At 36.2% G+C, this 21,941-nt stretch overlaps 1 protein-coding gene across 2 annotated transcripts in view; it reads left to right on the top strand.

The window, feature by feature from the left end:
• Positions 1–21,288, top strand: part of GABRA1 (gamma-aminobutyric acid type A receptor subunit alpha1) — a 54,718-nt gene extending 33,430 nt beyond the window's left edge. For both annotated transcript variants that reach the window (XM_034779892.1, XM_034779893.1), the window contains exons 8-10: positions 5,114–5,266; positions 10,365–10,567; positions 19,047–21,288. In XM_034779892.1, the coding sequence (XP_034635783.1) occupies positions 5,114–5,266; positions 10,365–10,567; positions 19,047–19,355 (665 nt within the window). In that variant the 3' untranslated portion in view covers positions 19,356–21,288. The remainder of the gene's footprint in view (positions 1–5,113; positions 5,267–10,364; positions 10,568–19,046) is intronic.
• Positions 21,289–21,941: the final 653 nt, after the last annotated feature.

Raw genomic sequence — 21,941 nt, forward strand, 5'->3', positions numbered from 1 at the left:
AAATTATTAAAGATCTCTGACTTTGAGCCTACAGGCTCTGAGAGTGATTAGAGTGTCATTCCGACAATATCAGAAAAGAACAATGCCCCTTTGCAAGAGACCAGTGTTGTGACATAAGGAAGGTAAAAAAAAAAAAAAAATTCAAGAAGTACTGAGACAGAGATACTAAGACTTCTTCTACAGGGAGAATTGCTCAAGTTACACCATCAAGGGCCAGAACAGGGGGAGCTGCACCTGTGCAAATCCTTAGTATAGAAGGGCAAAACCAATTTAAACCATGATTTATTCCAATACAGCTTAACAGGCTTTTTCTGCCTATGCTAAGCGTTTGTTGCAGTGCGTCTCCACTGGCTGACATCTCTGGCGCAGAAAGGCCTAACTGAATCAGTTTTACCCCTTACAAACTATTTTGACCAAAATCACTTTTTCCTCTCACCAGTGGAAGGTAAGAAGGTACATAAAGAGTCAGAAACTTGGAAAGAGACTTAAACCATGTAGTTAATACTAGATATAGTACATGATAATTCAATACGAAAGAAATAGGTACCTTATAAATACTTAAGAAAGACAGATAATAAATCTTTAAACAACTGAAAACAGACCTAAGAAATGTAATCCCACCACCATCATCATTCTTGGAGCACTCTCACAGGTAAACTGAATTATATTTTAGAGATATTCCATATGTTTTTTTCCTACTTCCTCATACACAAGCATAAGTGGCTAAACATATACCTGAATTTTGTACAATGGATACCTTCTGAAACAAAGACCTGTTACTGTACAGATGCAGGAACACTACAAAAGACTAAAAACGACAGCTATTAAATCCTAAAAATAAGCTAGTTAAATAATCTTCTTTGCACCAAAGTTGTATATACGACAGAATCCTCTATAGTTAATACCTGCTAAAGGAATACAGTTGTGGAAGAAACAGATCTATCATTCACAAAGTTACTTTTCACAAAGATCTGTAAGTGGAACCTTTTCTCCATGGCACTTGCCCTAAGCAAAATACTACTGCAGCTCAAACATGGTTAATAATCAAATATTGTTTTTGCTTTCTACTCCACTCAGTTATGGAAACACTACCATCTCCCTGAAATATAAACTTGGAAGTTACTGCAGTAATTGTTCTTCTCAGTTATGGAAAGCCCAGCAAAATCCCTCTGCATATTCCCTGACCTCCAAAAGGTCCCAGTATCAAGGTGTAAGATAAGTTTAATAAGAAGTATACAAATTCTTCCCCACTTTTAAAGTTGTCTGAGATGAATGCTCTGTTAACACAAAGGCAAAAGGCTGAAGTCTCTTGGTGATACCTCCTGTATATAATCTCCATTTGGAGTTTCCAGAACCACTATTAGACAAAAGAAGAGCTTGGTTGCCTAGGAGTTTTTGGGATCTTTTGAAGAAGCCACCAAAGTCTTGCAGAGTTTTTTGATGTGTACTCATGAGGTTTGGGTTTGCCAAAAATTCCACGCATAAACAGGTGGCTGCCTTCTACATGTATCCCTCCTAGTTTCCAAGGTTTATTGGGAGTTGGGGCACTACAAACATTCTCCAAGGTATAGGATTTTTAATTGGACCAATCCACCTGATTCTCTCTCTTCTTTTCTGCCACTGTCATAGCCACTACTTTGTGCCCTCATTTTCAGATCTAGAGCAGGGTGGTAGTTACTTCCATTCTGTTTATAGAAAGGGGTTTGCATATGCCACCCCTAGTATGACTAAAATATCCTTTCAGTGCTCTGATTATTGTATGGTGGCAAGGGAAGAATCTGACCTAAGCATATCCTTTGCTTTGCGTGTAGCTGTCGCTACTACATTGATTTAGCAAATGTTATTTATAAATAATTATTATTGCTGCTACTAGTATATTTAATGAAAGAGGAGTCACTGAAACCTTTTTCATTTTTGATATGCATGTGAAACTATTGTCACTCCCCAATAATCATTGCATTTCTTTTTGATGTAGCAAGTCTTTAAAATGTCCTTTATTTTCTGTAAGATTTGGTGAAAAAAAACCAAACAGATGCTTAAAGGACGAGTACAAATCTCCATTTACATGGAAATTATTTTGACAACTTGAAAATATTGTTTTGCAGTGAAAATCAGCAGTATATGTGCTCAACAACAGTTATATTCTTATTTCTTTATGCTCCATGCATTTGCTGAGAGGACACTTTTCTAAATGAGATTTTTATTTCTAATTAGTTATACTGTATAAATATTACTGTTGTGGTTTAAAGGCCAGAAACTGGAAGATTTCTACCTACAACTATAAGAAAATATAAAATTATGTCTAATAATTTGTCCCTAACTCAAACCACCTGTTCCTTGGTATTACAGCACACACCTAGCTTTATATTCTATTTTGGAACCCAGGATCATTTTAAAAAGTAAACACAGAAAATAGGGTAATAGCCCTGAAATAGCTGTTATTGACTATCTGTCATGTTCCCCAGTAGAGCTATGTTGATTTATCCCAGCTAAATATCTGAACTTTGATTGCTAGAGATAAACCTCATAAATAAAGTTTGGGCTTGGATCGGGATCAAACCTTTCCCGGCACTTGGATTTAGGGTTTTGTCTTGGCCCATTTTTGAAAAAGCAGCCAGCAGCAAAATTCTGAACAAGACATGAATTCTCAGAGTCTGGAGGTATTCAGATGTGGTGGTCTGGTTCAAGCACAACTCTAGTTAAGACTGTTTTAACCCTCATGTAATAAGTAAAATGAAAAACAAAAGGCTCATTTATAAAATAGATATTATTTATCAAAAGGACTGCCAAGGTTCCAAATCAGAGTTTTAAAAACATGTTAAAAATGTTAAATAAAACAATATGAATAGGACATAGTACACCATATGAACCCGATAGTCTATCGGACGTCTTTTAAATCAATGGGATTTAAGCACATGCTTAGATTAAAGAATCAGGGGCTACAACTGGTCAAATATATTTCTGATAACTTATGAACAGTCTTTTTCCTATAAAAATTTTGGCCTAAAGGGAATCATATGGCTGAGTTATAAATTTCTGAAAACATAAAATTATAGCGGAATGACTGACAATGTCAGTAGACAGTAGTCAGTAGTTGTAGTGGAGACCCTATACATTTCAGTGAAAGAAAGCCGGCAACATACAAGAAGCTAGATGTACAGAGAATAGCAAATGAGCAGAACACTTCCCACCATTAAATCAACCTCTCTCAAAGGGCTGCTGTCTTTTAATAATTAACTACAGTCCATTGATAGTTTAGATGCATTCAGAGTTAATGAAAAGGATTTTATCTTGTAACTTAATAGCAGGCATTACTGTCAGTCTGTGTGGTCATCTGCAGTATTTCACTTTCAGTGTTACCTTTGGCTAGCTCAAAGCAGCTACAGTATTTACCAAGCCCACATTAATCCCAGTCTTTTTAATTTCCTTTATGCTTGGAATCTTGTTCTCATTTTTCACAGGTCAAAAAATACTTTGATAATTTAAGCAGCCAAATAAAGCTTCAGAGTACTATGATGTGTTAACTCTCTGTCCTTCTTAGCTTGTACTCCACAAGCAATGAATTAATGCTTACATATCATTTTGATTATTCTGTATCTGATTACATTAAAATAGCTTCCCCCTGTCATATTTTAGATTAATTCTTCTTTACTGGCTTTACTAGCTATATTGGGCACCCTTCAAAAAACGGACACAGACAAAAAAGAAGATAAGTGGATGAATAAAAGGAGGGTGAGGTCACACCAGTCATCTTACTTAGTTTTTACTTGAGTATAATGCTCCTGCCAGTCCTATTTTGGAGATGACTTTCTCTTCATATATCCTTTCCTCTACCACTCAGCTCATAATTGATTCTCTTTCCCCTCCTCTGCCATTGTCTTTTAATGTATATTCAAACATCTTAGGAGTATTGTCACATCTTATTTATAAGCTTCCCTCAGGGTTATATGTTGGGCAAGAATGTTCGCATGAATGTTCTTCTAGAATCTGAATTAGACAAAAAGGGCATTTGACATGCTTGGTGCATAAGCAGTCAATGTCTAGACACAGTTTTTCAATCCAATTTAGGATTTTCCTTTGCCAGTGCTATTGCCAGTTGTTTATATTTTAAAAGAGAATCACAGTAATTTCATGCGTCATCTTTTATTTAGGCAGAGGGTTTCATTCAGTTTCAAAGCCACATGTATCTTTTCTAAACTAATATCTATTGTATTGCGAGTCAGTCTATACTGAACATAAAGTCACATCAATAGGTTTTCAAATCTTTAGGGAATATTGCTTTTCAAAATATTGCATTTTCAATAATGTCTGTAAATAACAGAGTGACATTGAGGTATTTTTTGCTGTATTCTGGCAACTGAGATTTATAAAACCCATTGTATGGTGACAAATTCCACAGGAATGCTGTTTCTCTATGTTTCTTCAACATCCCAAAAAGATAGTTATGGACAGAATTCTGTCCTAATTCATCCATCAGCCATTTACTTTAAGGGAGAGTATTACTAGTGAAAGGTACTGAATTAATAGAATTAGAATGTTAGCCTTCTATCTTCAGAACAGATATAGCACAGGTAATGGCAATGCAAACATAAATAAACTGGACTAATCCTTGTGTCCTAAGCCTGATCTGGATGAACCACATCTAACCATCAGTCGCCAGGGTTCATTTAACCTTTGGACATTGTGTACAAGGGTATTGGTTACGATCGTTTTCTGATTTATGATGACTAAGGTCCCCATTTCACAAAGGACACTGAATCAGTTAAAATTAAGTTTTATTCACTACCCAGCTGGGCTGAATTTGAGATGAAAGGCCCCTGCACCATCAATTCATTATTAAAAAATTTCTTCAGACCTAAACCAAACTTGTCTCAAACAAAATTTTTAATAACAGTGGACAGAAATGATGAAGAAATATATGCATCCGAAGAAGTGGGCTGTAGTCCACGAAAGCTTATGCTCTAATAAATTTGTTAGTCTCTAAGGTGCCACAAGTACTCCTGTTCTTCTTTTTGATAAAGAAATTGTTACTCATGCAAAAACTTGGGACACAGATTCTAATCTGTGCATATGGGAAAGGGTCTCACTCTCTTTTATTTTTATTGGTTTCTAGGGGAGTACGTTGTTATGACTACCCACTTCCATTTGAAGAGAAAGATTGGTTACTTTGTCATTCAGACATATCTACCATGCATCATGACAGTGATTCTGTCCCAGGTGTCTTTCTGGCTTAACAGAGAATCTGTTCCAGCAAGGACTGTATTTGGTAAGTGAAACATAAAAAATCAAACCAAAACAAACGAACAAACAAAACTCGCCAGGGTCATATGCTACTTATAGAAAAGCACCCAAGTGACATTGGATAACTGGATAAAAAATATGCTTTGCTTTGAAGATATTGTAACAGATGATTTTTTAAAAGGTCCAAACTATTTAATTTATTAAAAAGAATGAATAGTAAAATTCATTATATATCAAAAACAAAAATGAAAAATAATGACATTATGCTAATCTGGAGTCAGATCTAAACATCTTGGCCTATCTTGATTTATATAAAAAATGAAAAGGAATATTCAAAGGGTTTAGCTTATATGCATCTTAATATTACTAAATGTAAATGTATACATCTAGGAACAAAGACTGTAGGCCATACTTAAAAGATGGGGGACTCTATCCTGGGAAGCTGTAATTCTGAACAAGATTTGGAGGTCATGGTGGATAATCAGCTGAAAATGAGTGTGATGTTGTGGCCTAAAGAGCTAATGTGATCCTGGAATGCATAAACAGGGGAATCTTGAGTAGGAGTAGAGAGATTATTTTACTTCAGTATTTAACAATGGTGCAACCACTGCTTTAATACTGTGTTCAGTTCTGTTGCTCACAATTCAAGAAGGATGTTGATAAATTGGAGAAAGTTCAAAGAAGAGCCATGAAAATGATAAAGGGATTAGAAAACATGCCTTATAGATGTAATCAAGTCACCCATTCACCTTCTGTTTGATAAATTATATAGCTTGAGCTTTTTGAGTCTATCAGTATAAGTAGCTACATGAGGAAAACATATTTTTAATAAAGGGCTCTTCAGTGTATCAGAGAAAAAGTATAACACAATCCAAATGGCTGGAAATTGAAGCTAGACAAATTCAGACTGGAAATAAGGTACAAATATTTAACATGTAGGGTAATTAACTATTGAAACAATTTACCAAGGGCTATGGTGGATTCTCCATCACTGACAACTTCTTAAACTGTTTTTCTAGCAGAAGTGCTCTAGGAATTATTTTGGGGGAAGTTCTATGGCCTATGTTATACAGAAGCTCATACTAGATTATCATAATGGTCCCTTCTAGCCGTGTCATCTATGAATTATGTAATGTGCAGACAAAGTTTAGATGTTAGCTGTCACACTAGGAGAAAGTGTTCATTGACTGTTTCTCATAAAGCAAACTGGGTAATACAGCTTTTGGCTTGGATTTTCAAAGGCAATTTAGTCAAAGGGAGTTGTTCACCAGATGTTCTTGCGCCAGTGGAAACTCCGAGCTTTAATAACTCTGTGGGTTGATCTCATCTGCAAGCTCATCAAATACTGTTGTGGCCCAATGCTGCTACGGAAATCAGTGACAAAATTCCTATTGTCTTCAATTTGAGTAGGATTCAGGCAAGGATGAATGCAAGGGACTAAGATGATATAGTTCACACCTGCTTTTGACTCCCTGGGGTTTTTGCTATTACATTCTAATACACATTTTTTTAATTAGAAAGAAACTGGTAGAATATTCTCTGGGGCTTTTGTTTAACCTATTTCACATCCAAAATCAAGATAGACAGACAGACAAAAAGACAAGATGGGCGAGATAATATATTTTATTGGACCAACTTCTGTTCATGCAAGAAACAAGCATTTGAGCTCCACAGAGTTCTTCTTCAGGTCTTCTCCGATATTGCAAACAAATAGATAGATAGATCTAACAACAAGCATTTGATTAAAGAAAAAAGGGAGGTGAGAGTTCTCCAATATGCTCCAGCTCCTTTTGTGCTGCTCAAGCTATAATTGGCCAGTTGAGAATGCCTCTGGCAGGAGTGGAAGGGCATAAATGCAGCAGACCTTGTTTCTGCCCCAACAGCTCCCCCTCAGCACAGTGCAAGAGCATGACAAAGAAGGGGCTCCAAAGGACATGTGGAGGTTAGTCGCAGGAGGAACTCTGCCTTTTAATGTTGGCAAAGGAAAGCTGGAGTTCTATAACCAAATTCAGAGGTCAGTCTAAGGGCCTGATCCTGAGAAGCACCTGCAATTCCTGCTGGCTTATACCTATTTTCACCTACCTCTCAAAATATCCCCCTGTGAGTTGCTTTTCTGCTCCAGCCCACTTTCCCAATGCCTCTTCAGGTGAATCACACCAGCTTAGACATCCTTAGATTCAGAGAGCCAAATGCTCACATTGGGTGTAAGCTCCATGTTGGTAAGTAGATATGAATGTAGAGAAGTCCCTAAACAAAGTATAGGAATATTGGAGAGTTGAGTCTAATTTATATAAAAGGGGACCCACAAACTGCTATGAAATGCAACAGATTCAAATCCTTTAAACTCACTTCTGAAATTGGTATCAAAAGTCTAATCTTGGCAATTTTGTCACAGAGTAGATTGGGCCCCTTAAAAAGGCATACATTCAAAGATTGTTACGTATGTATTTAAAAAAAGAAATGAAACCTCATTTTCTTCCATTTAGCTTTCTTTTTTTTTACTGTTGGCAAAACCAAGTTGTTGGTTCACGATGCTGTAGTTATGGTTGGCCATAAATGGGGTACCAAATTACCCCATGTATCAAAAAAATAACATACAATACCCTATGTTATTCAGGCAGCTGTTTTTAAAGCCTTACGACACCCCTTCAAGAATGTAAACATTTTAAAAGTTTTCCGTTCAGAATACAATTATTTTGTTGACTGTGTGTTTTTTTACATATGTTTGAATGAAAGTCTAGAATTTGGTTTCTATTTTTTTAATCTCCTAACTTCACTGAAGAAAAAAGATGTCTCTGAATACTTCACCTGGGCATATTCATACACGCATCCAAATAGAAAAGCACAGCATATATAGATTTATAGCTCTCTTTTAGCACTATAAATAAAAACACAAACTATAGCATAGCAGGATTTACTGTACAAGAGCAACAAGAAATCATTAGTTATAAGTGGAAAAAGACCTTATACATTCCCCCAAGGAACAAAAACCACATCATCATTAAGTACCCATAATTCAAGATATAGTCATTGATATCTAAATATATTTTTAATTATCTGGCCCTTTTAGATCTCTGCATATTTTCATTAGTGCTCAGTATAGTGGTTATAAACTGTAACAGTGATTTAATACATGAAATTGTCTGCAGTTGTCAAGGTAACTTGCGAACATGTGATTTGATGTAAATGTCTAGCTTGCACTTGCAAAAATCTGTAGGCAATGTGATAGCAATGTAATCCTCCTACTGTCAGTAAAAACTCCATGGCCAGTTAAAGAAACAAATGTTCTTCCAGCAGGTATGAAGCTCTGCTACTAGAAATGCAAATTACATTGCCGTGGGTCTTACTTAACCTCTTGACTGTTGCCAAAGCATCACTGTGTAATGGCAGAGAAACCTGTACAAAACATCAGTTCAAATAAATGCAATATCATAACATGCAGCTTAGCCTATTTTGGGCTACACTGAAGGAGCATATTTTCCAAATATGTTTGCTACTTCATTCAGCCCCGAACAGGTTAATCAGCAAAAAGAACAATTAACATCCTTTGTTTTTATGGGAAACATCTTATAGCACTGTAGCAATCTTACACAAATAAGGTGGAAAGTATCCAACATGCCTGCGTATGCCTCGCTGAACTTTGCATAATTTTGAGTTGTTTTATCTGCAATTATGACCCGAAATGAAATAATTGACAAGATGGAAAAAGACTTGCAACCATCCACATGATTACTAAAATGCTAAGTGAGAACAGGAACTGGGTCAGAAATTAACTCCTCCTCTAATTCTTTTGCTGGAAGAGGAAATTATGTTGGTCTATAAATCCAAACAACAATAGGGCTGTGGTGACTTTCTTCTTCCCATTTCATTCATGTTGGAGGGATGGTCATTAAGTCTGCTTCAAAAATAATAATTCTGAGATTTTATTCAATCACTTAATTTATTTACAATCTAAGAAAATAGTAAATCTAATCTCATGCTGTGGGACATAATGCACCCAGCTAAATTCCTTCCTGACCCTCAAAGTTAAACAGATTATGTTTCATTTTGTCTTCGTCTGAGGGATTGCTACACTGGCTACCATCACAGGCAGGATGCACGACTACATGGACCAATGACTTCTTGTATATAGTGTATATATTCTGACATGTAGTGTCCAAACTCCTGCCTAGAAGAAACAAATATATCATGTAGTTTGTTAGATATTTAATATTACAGATGGTTTAGCAAAAGGAATGTGATATCAGTAACCCTGATAAACACATTTATCCCTCTTTCACTAAACTCACATTATTTTCCTTTCCACTGTTATCTGCTTGATTTCTAAGTGGTCCACACTGAACTGACAACTACTTGATTGTGGTCAATGCCAACAATACTCCTTAGTCATCCACTCAGGGCTGTTTCTTTTGGAGCAGCAATATCTCCTAAAGCACAAACCTCATTGTCTGGCTATGCCGAAAGAATGACTGGAGACATTAGATATGGGTTTAATCAGGCCTCAACTTTATTATTAGATGTATGGGACTAACCCGGTGAATAAAATGTGCAGTGCAGGTGAAAACCCCCACAATTCACTGATATGTGTGTGTGTGTGTGTGTGTGTGAGTGCTTTTTTCAGTCTCCCCGCCCCACCTTTCCATTCATGTCCCTCCAGCAGATCCACTGCCGGTACCCTCCAATTCCTGCTAATTCTGGGGCGGGGACGGACATCGGCTGACCTTTTTAAACTCCTCATTCCTAGGTGGTGAGTGATCCACCATGCTGACTGCTTTTCCAGCAGTTTTACGTCTCCCCTCCTCCCCAAGCCATAAAGCATTGCTCTCTTCTCTCGGCCAGCCAGGCAACCCCCTCTACCCTCCCCGCCCCCCCGGCTTAAAGTGCAGGGCGGTGACTTCCATATGTCAAAAGATCAAGATAAAGCACAATCCAGAAGGGTACCTCAAAGATTATTATTTCCACAGCAGAACCTGAAATTTGATACTCTTTGGTTGGGAAACATATTTCTAATAACAGAAGCCTGTGAAACTATTTTTCCTATTTTATTTGTGAATCCACATTGATAAGTAAAAGACAAAATACAGTAACTGATCTAAAGTGACGCTGACACTTTTGCTTTACAGGAGTGACAACTGTTCTCACAATGACCACCTTGAGCATCAGTGCAAGAAATTCCCTTCCAAAGGTGGCCTATGCCACAGCTATGGATTGGTTTATAGCAGTGTGCTATGCATTTGTGTTTTCAGCACTCATCGAATTTGCAACAGTGAACTACTTCACAAAGAGAGGTTACGCATGGGATGGCAAAAGTGTTGTTCCTGAAAAGGTAACACCTTTACTAATAGATTTTATGATACATACATTCATATCTATTCACGGCATTTGTGCTGGATTCAGCCTGTGTGTTTTCCATTGTGACTTAGATAATCTACTGAAAGAGCCTCTTTACATGGATATTGGGCATTTTCTGTTCAGGATCTGCTGGTCACACTAGGTGTTGAAATCCCTTGTTGTATGCAAATTATTAGTATGGAGAGTGGTTACATTTTCATTTTTAGAGCACCACCAGGATGTGCAGCATTGTGTGGAAAAGAGAGGAAGACGATCTCTGTCCTATGTCTTAAATCTGAAAGATACAAGTTGGCTGAGGCTAAAGCTGTGGCACGAAGGGAAAGCTCATACCTCAACACTCTCCACCCCCTTCCCTTCATGTCTTTATATGGTCCAGGTTGGATATCAGGAAAAACTATTTCACTAGGAGGGTGGTGAAACACTGGAATGCGTTACCTAGGGAGGTGGTGGAGTCTCCTTCCTTGGAGTTTTTTAAGGCCCGGCTTGACAAAGCCCTGGCTAGGATGATTTAGCTGGGAATTGGTCCTGCTTTGAGCAGGGGGTTGGACTAGATGACCTCTTGAGGTCCCTTCCAACTCTGATATTCTATGATTCTATGATTCTATGGCTCCCATCCCTGTAGCACCACCCAGTTATTGAACAGTCTCTCTTTATTTTTCTTTTCCTTTCCAGCCGGTAGTAGGAATAGATTGACTAGTTTATATGTTGTGTGTTTGAATGAGAGACTCAGTGGATGTATGCAGTGTCTGTGAGCCTGACGCAAAGCTTGCTGAAAGCAGTGGATATCTTTTCCTTGATTTCCAAAGGCTATGGATCAGGTCCAATTTGCAAGTTTGTGTGTAGGAAGAAATAGATTATGAAACTTACTCCACAAGAAATAAGAATGACCATGGACTTCAGAAACTAATGCAAAACGCTTTTTTTTAAATTTAGTTTTCCCTCATCGAAGTCCAGCCCCTTTGAAAGCTCTGTTTGATACACAGAAAAGCCTTCCCTTATTTAATGATTATTCAATTGCTTCATTAGAATGTAGCTTTCATGGCAGAGCATGTTTTTGAAGGATAAGGCAGGTGATGTCTGAAGTATCTGGATCTAATACCATGGAGACCTTTAACTATACACTATATTCAATGGGGAGCCAGTGCAAAGAGTGGGGTACTGTGGTTGCTAAGTAGACAGACTACTGGGTTTTGTATCAGTTGGAGCTCATTCAGGGTGTTTCTTCATTTCTTAATATAAGTTGCACTGAGCAAGCCTAGAAGTCATGATTCTGTGGATCGCCATGCACCTCATCTCTTTCTGAAAGTATGGGGTGCAATCTCTGCCAGTTATGGCTGGAAGCAGACATTTTTTGTTGCCATGGCTCTTTGGGCTCCCAGTAGGTGTGGGGAGTCTAACAGCAACCCAAGGTTCTAGATTCTAGATTCAAGACGGACTTGAACTGGAGGCAGATGCCCTCAGTAATGGGGATGTAATAGAGGAGAAAAGTTCTTTGAAGCATTTGTTTCCTCTATTACATCCCCAATTTTGAGGGCATCTGAGTTATACCAGTTGAGGATATGGCGTGGTATGTATAAGTTTGCTATAAAAGATACACAGAGTGGGTATTTTCTGCAGGCACTTGAATACTCTAGTTGCTTAATATGTAAGTTCAATAACATGATGGAGAAGACTGAGCATTGTGGGACCCAGAAGGCTAGATCTTGCAGGGGATGCATCTCAGACTTAAAGGTCAGATTGTCTGCCATCAGCAATAGCTAAACTACAAAAGGAATGTCAGCCCAGACTCCACAAGAATGAAAGTTACCTATTAGCAAATATATCCCATCCTTTTCTGTGGAAATCAGAATCCATTCGTGGGGCTTTATGACCCAATAAATAACAACGAGAACAAAGTGAAACCTTTTCATTATTATTTCTTCAGGATTCTTCACTCCAAGCACCCCATATTAACAAAAGTGAAAAAAAAATATGTGTAGATGATGCAAGGTATGCATGGACCATGTTTAGTAAATAACCCATTTCATGCAATGTACAATTATACAAAAACAAGGGTGATAGAAGCGACAGTGACAACTATAGAAGTATCTTCCTGTTGAACATCGTCAGAAAAGTTATTACTTGTATTGAGCTCCATAGGCTGCAATCTCTAGGTGAAAAAATCTATCCTAAAAGTCGATGTGGTCTTCACTCAGAACACTCCACCATTTCTATGATATTTTTGGTTAAGCAACTGCAAGAGAAGTGTAGAGAAAAAGGAATGCCACTCTACATAGCCTTCATTGATCTGATAAAGGCCTTGGATATGTTCAACAGACAGGACCTTTTTATGGTTCTGAAAAAAGTGGATTGTCCCCCCATATTTTTGAATGTTCATTCCTTACATCAAGGTCTGAAGGCAACTCTGGTGTATGAAAACAAAGAATAAAATGCTTTTGACATTAACAATGGCATGAAATAGGGGTGTATTTTGCCTCCCATGTTCTTTAACATCTACTTTTCATTACTGCTTCTTCATGCATTTAAGGACAGCAATGATGGCATTGATCAACATTGCAAGATTTAGAGTGAAAACCAAGATTCTGAGAGATTTCCTGTTTGTGGATGATGTGGCCTTGGTTGCCCATAGTGAATCTTCTTTGCAAAATCTCTTGGGTAAATTTCATGCAGCATGCAAGAGCTTCAGGTTGACAATTAGTTTCAAGAAGACTGTGATCATGTACCAAAGATTTACCCACTCTGGAGGGTAAATCTCTTGGTGTTGTCGACAGCTTTTGCTACTTGGGTTATAAAATCATCAGAAATTTTGACCTTCAGATTGAATTAATAGAACTGGAAAAGCAGCTAAGTATTTCAGGCTTACAGAAATGTGCATGGAATAACAGCAAACTATCAACTAAGATCAAAGATGCAAATCTATGAAACTTGTGTGCTGTCATCCCTGCTTTGTGGTTCAGAAACCTGGACTACATATGCCAGGCATATCAAGAGACTGAATAGCTTCCACATGAGATGCCTACATAAGATCCTGAAAATAAAGTGGGGAAACACACTACCACACACAGAGATGCTGGAATTCACAGGATTGACACACTTAGAAACCACTGCCAAGAAGAGGAGGTTGCAATGGTTCATTCATGGCAGGTGAATGGTAGAAAACCGTATCTCCAAGAATATTTTCAACAGTGAGATTTGGGACAGCTCTAGAAAGCAGGGTTGCCCTTTATGGCAGTACCACAATGTGTGTAAACTGATATGAAGACGTTCAATATCAATGTGGAAAGCTGGGAGGAGTGCAGAATCCCTTCCAATTTGGAGGGAGTATCTGAGTAGGTGCAGCTCAACATGAAGTGGCTTTGATCCAGAGGATGGAAGCAAAGCAAGAAAGAAGAAAGTAGCATACTGTAATCATGGATTCTAACTCAGACAACATATGAATCTGTAAAATATGTAAGAAGCTATGTCACTCTTGAATTGGACTTGTCAGCCATAAGTGGGTTCATCGGGCACCTGATTAGACCTCTTACATGTACACCATGATCCAGTTTGGATTGAAGATTGCCAATATATTTCATCCCTGGTTCTTGCCTATTCTACACATGATCTTTTTTCATAATACAACTTCATTGAATATTCCATTGTAAGACAACAGATTTACTAGTGGTATTAGGAAATACTAATACTTTTTTTAATATCATGAGTAATTAACCTGGGTAATTCATTGCCACAAGGTGATACTGAATTCAAAACAAGTATTAAGCATATACGTGTATGTTGGGCCTGATCCAAAGGCTATTGAAATAAATGGAAAGGCTCCAACTAATTTAGATGGGCTTGGGATGGGGCCCAATGTGAACATTCAGAATTATATTAGTTAGTATTTTAAAGACATATATAAACCCTTATACTTCAGAGTAGAAGCCACACACTAATGGAGAGGTTTTTGAAGAAGCTTCCCCTATAGACAGTTTAATCCATAATTGTCCACTATGGGTTTTTGGTTTTTTGCAGCTCCCTCTCAGAGATAGGATAGTGGACCACTTTTCTGATTCGATATGGCAATTCTTACATTCCATACAGTAGCTTCCATAAATTTGTTATCAAATATTGAAGTTTTTTTGAGAGAACAATAAAATCTCTCTAATTTACATAGGCAAAATAGAAATTTCCTGATTAATCTTTTACATATCACTGATCCTATTTTAATCTAATAGCTTTTGTACACATTGACTATTATCCCTTTTGTTTATTCAAACATATTTCTGATACATTTCCAGTGCTTACCACCAAGGCATCTGCTGGAAAATATGTAACATGTCATTACATGTGTTATTTAAGAAATCTGCTTTTAAATGGCTCTTACTACAAAATTCCCTTGATTTAAGTCCTCTCCTCTGCATTGAAGAGACACTTACTTCAAGCCTTAAGATGAGACAATGAGCATTGGAAGAAATATAGCTATTTTATATGAAATTTAAACATTAACTAAAGGATTTAGAATGAATTATGAAAAATGTTCACATAGGAGAACTGAAGATAGTGTTGCAAAACCGAAATCTTTCCAGCATTATTGGTAGAGCTGAATGACTATTGGGGGAGTGAGGGAGAGAAGGAGGGCGGGAATCCATGAACATCCATTCACATTTTTAAAAGAATTTTGGTTTGAGTGGTTGTGGTCATATTTGCTGTTTATTTAGTACTGAAACTTTAGTAGAGTGAATATTTGGGAAAAAACAATATTAAGCTTCAGTTCTTGAATATGCAAAAAAAAAATCAAAATGTGTAGTTGAAGGCAATATTAATAATTCATGATATTTTGGTTCATTGCGTAAGTCATACAATCAGAGAATAGAAATAAAACCATGTTACTTTTGTAACTAATAACTAACATAACAAGTAAACATTTACAAAGAACTGTATGTGAATGATTTGCATAATTATTTGCTGAAGAATATTTCTAAATTAAGTCAAATAATGACTACATTTTTCTTTGCAACATATTTGCACAGCTTGCCTTATTAATTATACTCGCAAGTTTATTATAGTTCCTTTTAAGGGTAATATAAAAATACATTTTAGTGGAGATCCAGTTGCACTGAAATTTTGAAATCTTGTCTGTTCGGTATAGCAAATAGACTTTTTCATATGCCAGTGATACTGGTGTCCTAAGTAATCAAGATTTATGAAATGATAACCCTAAATCATATATTCCATTTGATGTGGGACTAAATTAAACATTAAAAATCCCATAAAACACAATATTCAAGAATTGTTTAAAAATATTAAAGACTGTATGGTCTTGTGTTCCCTAGAAGTTAAGAATCCCCCTATCTTCTTTCATATTAACATACCAAAGATATTCTCTGTACACCGTGTACTGAATTAGCTGTCACAAATACTAAGAAAAAGGCAAAGTCAAGTAAGGCAAACTCGTGATGGACAGAAGTTCATAATCTAATATCACTCTGGGCTCTGATTAGATGTGATATTACTTTTTTATAAACTTCAATGTGACATAAAATATCGAGATACTTACTGGAGTTAAGCTTTGCCTAGCTCAGATTCTTCATAAAATGTAAAACTACAAAATGGCTGTTCTATTAGGTTTCTGTGAAAAAGTTATTCGTTTAGCTGGATTTATTACTGGTTTCTAGAATACTAGGGCTGTTTCTGTCCTGAGCAAGTAAGACAAAGTGAAAAAAAGAAAATTTTGTAATATGAGCGCTGAAGCTGCTGATGGATGAATGACCAAAGGACTCGCTGATTTTGACTTTTCTTTCTTTTTGAATTAACTGTTTTTCAGCTATTTATTCCATCTATTAGGTGGAAATAATCTGGGACATCTATACTGAAGGGAATTTGAAAGCTCTTCCTCAACCTCAAGGATATGTGTTGCCTTACGATTTTGGAGAAGAGGGACCTTAAACAAATTTAAAAAGATTTGGTCTAATTTCTTAGAAATCTTTGATTAGTTTCTCATGGAGAGAAAATGAGAAATGACTCCCCTTTCTCCTCCTTACTCCCCACCCCTTTCCTTTCCCTCTGTTTGCATACATTTTTGTTCTTTTCTTTTTCTGTTCTCCCCTTATTTTTTGGGGAAAAAATAAATAAAAAATAAATAAAAATAAATATATAAGGAATTATATTAGTTTATAGAATTAAAACAATGTGTTAAAGGTTCTTTTTTATCTATACTTCCTTTTTACTGTTCCAGGAACACAGGATCAGATTTTTGGCATCTGCCCCATTATCAGTTTCAGACACAGTTTAGAGCCCTTCAGAGCCATAGGAGTTGTTTCCATATAGTCAGGGATAGCTGAAACACAGTACAATAGTACTTCTTTCATGCTTCCTTTCCCTTCCACTCAACCTATGCTCTGACTTGTTCCTATGTAGGAGTACTTGTGGCCCTTAGAGACTAACAAATTTATTTGAGCATTAAGTTTTCGTGGGCTACAGCCCACTTCTTTGAATGCATAGAAAGGAACATATATTGAGGAGATATATATACACATACAGAGAGCATGAAAGGTGGGAGTTGTCTTACCAACTCGGAGAGGCCAATTAAGTAAGAGAAAAAAAAAACTTTTGAAGTGATAATCAAGATAGCCCAGTACAGACAGTTTGATAAGAGTACTTACATGGGGAGATAGATTCAATGTTTGTAATGGCTCAGCCATTCCCAGTCTCTATTCAAACCTAAGTTGATTGTATCTAATTTGCATATCAATTCCAGCTCAGCAGTTTCTCCTTGGAATCTTGTTTTTGAAGCTTTTCTGTTGCAAAATTGCCACCCGCAGGTCTGTCATTGAATGACCAGACAGGTTAAAGTGTTCTCCTACTGATTTTTGAATGTTATGATTCCTGATGTCAGATTTGTGTCCATTAATTCTTTTGCGTAGAGACTGTCCGGTTTGGCCAATGTACATGGCAGAGGGGCATTGCTGGCACATGATGGCATATATCACATTGGTAGATGTGCAGGTGAACGAGCCTCTGATGGTGTGGCTGATGTGATTAGGTCCTATGATGATGTCACTGGAATAGATATGTGGACAGAGTTGGAATTGGGCTTAGTTGCAAGGATAGGTTCCTGGGTCAGTGTTTTTGTTCAGTGATGTGTGGTTGCTGGTGAGTATTTGCTTCAGGTTGGGGAGTTGTCTGTAAGCGCGGACAGGTCTGTCTCTAAGGTGCCACAAGTACTCCTGTTCTTTTTGCGGATAACATGGCTGCTTCTCTGAAACTTGTTCCTATATAGAAGCTATGGTGGGGAGTAGGACTGCCTACAGCTTTTTGCCATCTGAGATTACCATATGCCAGATGATTTCAAGCCAGTTAAAAGGCTTTAAGACAAATTTAAATGATCAGAGTGGCACAATGCCTGATCAAGGACCAGGATCACATCCAGTATGCTTAATATAACTCAGTCACTTTCTATTGAGCTATTAGCACTTTTTAAAATATCAGCATTCTAGGATGTTCCATACATTTCAGTGTGATATATAGATATTTTTAAAAAGACTGGGGATATACAATTGTATAGCTCCCACACATTCTGAATGAAACTCCAACCACTGCAACTCAGCTAGTCCAGTGGTAACCTGCAAAAGGCATCATTAAGTCTCCAATATGTCCAAGCCCTTAAACACATGCTTAAGTTCTAAGTATTTTGCTGAATAGGGATCAATAAGCTGTTTGTTGTGTTCCTTTTAAATAAGCATTCTAATATGGAGATATACCTATCTCATAGAACTGGACAGGACCTTGAAAAGTCATTGAGTCTAGTCCCTTGCCTTCACTAGCAGGACCAAGTACTGTCCCTAACAGATTTTTATTTTTTATTTTTGCCCCAGATCCCTAAATGGTCCCCTCAAGGATTGAACTCACAACCCTGGGTTTAGCAGGCCAGTGCTCAAACCACTGAGCTCTCTCTCTCTCTCATGAAAATGATATGTATGATAAGTTGTGTTAGACCTCATAATACATTATTTATCATGGCATCTGAATGACAAATTTGAAAATAGTTTTATAATGGTGGCATCCTTGGTATCTCTCAAACTCAATATATTTGTTCTAGTCACAAAACTCATTTGATTCAGAAGATAATGAACTATGTTTAGTTTGCTACTGTTTGATTAATATTGCAGATATTACAATACACTGCTTTGCTTACTATCAAAAATAGCATATCCTAAAACGTATCTGTTATTCTAAATACTTTTGGGAATTAATTGTTTGATTTATTTCTAGGAAAAGTAATTAAATGGAGAGATAGTATCTTGTTCTTGAGTACAATGTTTTACGTAAATCACACATACACAGCTAACATCTAGTTAGTCCCGTTTGAAGTATAATTTCAATATGTAGCAATAATACTGTATTATGGTACATTATCACAATATTAAGTATTGAAAATGTGGACAAGAATAAAATTCATGTTTTTCTTTCCCCAGCCAAAGAAACTGAAGGATCCTCTCATTAAGAAAAATAACACATACACAGCAGCAGCAACAAGCTACACCCCTAATATTGCCAGAGACCCTGGGCTGGCTACCATTGCTAAAAGTGCAACAATAGAGCCCAAAGAAGTTAAACCAGAAACAAAACCACCAGAACCCAAGAAAACTTTTAACAGTGTCAGCAAAATTGATCGACTATCAAGAATAGCTTTCCCACTGCTTTTTGGAATCTTTAATTTAGTCTACTGGGCAACTTATTTAAACAGAGAGCCCCAGCTGAAAGCCCCAACTCCACATCAATAACCCTGTTAACTCATGTAGTTTTGTTCAGTCTTTTGCACTGGGGATTGCTTTCAGTTTGACACACAGTAATTCCCATTTGCTTCATTGCCTCTGTCTTAAAGAAAATGAAGGTTTCCTTATTTTAAAAAAAAGTATATATATATATTTAAAAAAAGTAACCCTGTATACTAGGGCCATAACAATGTGATGTGTACACCTGGGAACCATGATTCTGAAGAAGGGAGAGGAAAAGTTCAGTAATGAAAATGAATTCAAAACCATTTGTAGATAGCTTATTACTGAATGTCCCAACAAAGATACTGTACATGTATGTGAAATATTTTTATGCAAAATAATTGTGGGGGAAAATACTCTATGATGTTCATGTAGCACATACTGTAGTGTACTTATCATTTACAGAGCACTGTTTATGTTATTTTTTTTCAAGGCTGTAACGCTTTCAATTTTGTCAAATTTATTGAGATACATTATGTTTCCAGCTCTTCTCTCCCCCCCGCCATCCCCGGTCTTATAATATTAAATGTTCTTTAAAGAAATGGAAGTCTGAATACTCTAGGAACAGTTTATCACTGTACAGCACATATGATTCAATGGTAATGAATGCTTTAATCTGCTGTCTTGAGGCAGTCTTGTTCTAAGCATTAATTTGTCACTAGACTAGACATGAAATCAGTTGCACAATTAAGTGCAGAATTCAAATGCCCTTTATCCCATGTGTAATCAAACCAGTACCTGGATGCTTTTACAGGTAGCTTTTATTTATCAATATGTTTCAGAAAGAAAAAAAAGTTTTGCAAGCTCTAGATATGTTGAATGTATTCTTTTATAAAACAGTACATTAAAAAGCTTTAGATTAAAATTTATGGATAGCAGAAAGACAAAATATAGTATTTAAATAATATATGTAAATATGCAGCATGAGATTGTACTTTTTTTACTTTTTTAAAGTTGTGTTCTTAAAATATTGTGTAGGGTTCATCTATCTTAGCTCTTAATATGTTGTTAAATGCTAAAGGAAACATATTTAGAGCCTGCATTATAAAAGTCAGTGGTACTGGAAAGACTACAAAAGGAAAGAAAGAGCTTGGAGTTAATTTCATTTGTAAAGTGGTTAAGTGTACAGTAGTTTGCAATTTGACAATGCCATCCAATGTATACTATTAGATAAATGACTGGTCTGCTCAGGTCATGCATAAATACTAAAAAAATGGAATATATTTAGTAGGTAAAACTGGTAAAATACTTGTTAAGACAGAAAAATCATCTGTATATTACTGCTATATTTGCTGATACATAACTGTTACAATAAGTGATGTAATATATGTAGCATTCAATACAGAATCATACACAAAAGAATGTACAGGAAAATAGATTTTATTGAGTAAACTTACTACATTTCATTTTTACTGTAGCAATATATTTGTAGGAACAATATGTAAGGGCTTTAAATACAAGATGTCCATTTTGCAGGGATGATATTCCCTTTAAAACAATTCTAGTTAGTTTCATTACTGCTGAGAACTTCTTAGAAATATAAATTTCAGGTAAGGATTTTTCAAAGAGATTGATGGATTTTTGCAAGCGTTAATTCAGAATCCACAAAATATGGTATTGAGTGAATTTAAAAACAATGCCACATGAACAGTCAGCAAATTAGTTAATGAGACAGTCAAGTTTCATAGTTATGTTTCAGGCAATGTTTTATAAACTCTTTCTCAATAAATCAAGAGGTTACCACTCACAATCTACAAAAAAAAAAAATTGATGTTTTATTTAGAAAAAGAAGATTTTTTAAACAATGCTTCATTGTCTAACATTTAGTCCTGTCTAAACTTGATGAGCTAATCTGATTGGAGTTTATTAAAGGGGATGTTTCATCTTCTGGTTCATGTGTAGATATATGTATAGAAAAAAATAAAATATGGCTCTTTAACTTCTGTGTACTTGTTTATCTTGTTATTTTTGGCGTTAATCTAGTGTGTTCATTTAGGGTATTTTATCTTCCTAGCTATTCATAGCTACCTTTTGGTCTGCATTTTGCACATTAGATGTGAATATTACTTAATTAGTCTGCTTTTTGCTATGCAATGACTGCATTATAACACCTCTTAGTTTGTTAGTCTATGTGAATAGTATTATACTGTATAAATTTGATTGCACAGTTTATCAAATATAAAGTATTCTCTATGTAGCTTTTTTACAGTGCTTTGCTAAACCATGTAATAATAGTAAGTCTTCCTTGAAAATAATGATACACTCTTATAGAGGACAGTTCCTGTTTACTCCTGGGATAATTTTAAAAAAGATGACATTGAATGTTTATTGCACCTCAGTGCAGTAATGTGGCAATAAAACCTAAATCTAATAGAGGTTGTTTATGGCAGAAGCATGTATTTGCTTTACAGAGTTTAGCAAAAGCTCTTTATTTTATGTCAGACTGTAATTCTATTATAATAATAAAGATAAAAATGTTCAATAATGAAAGTGAATGTTTTACTTTCTTTTGTTTTTTTAGTTATTGCTTTTTACTATATGTTGCATGGGAAACTGCTGTTCATCTCAGTTTCTGTGTATTCGGAAATGAAT

The sequence above is a fragment of the Trachemys scripta genome, chromosome 8, assembly GCF_013100865.1.
Source record: "Trachemys scripta elegans isolate TJP31775 chromosome 8, CAS_Tse_1.0, whole genome shotgun sequence".
NCBI classification, from domain to species: Eukaryota; Metazoa; Chordata; order Testudines; family Emydidae; genus Trachemys; species Trachemys scripta.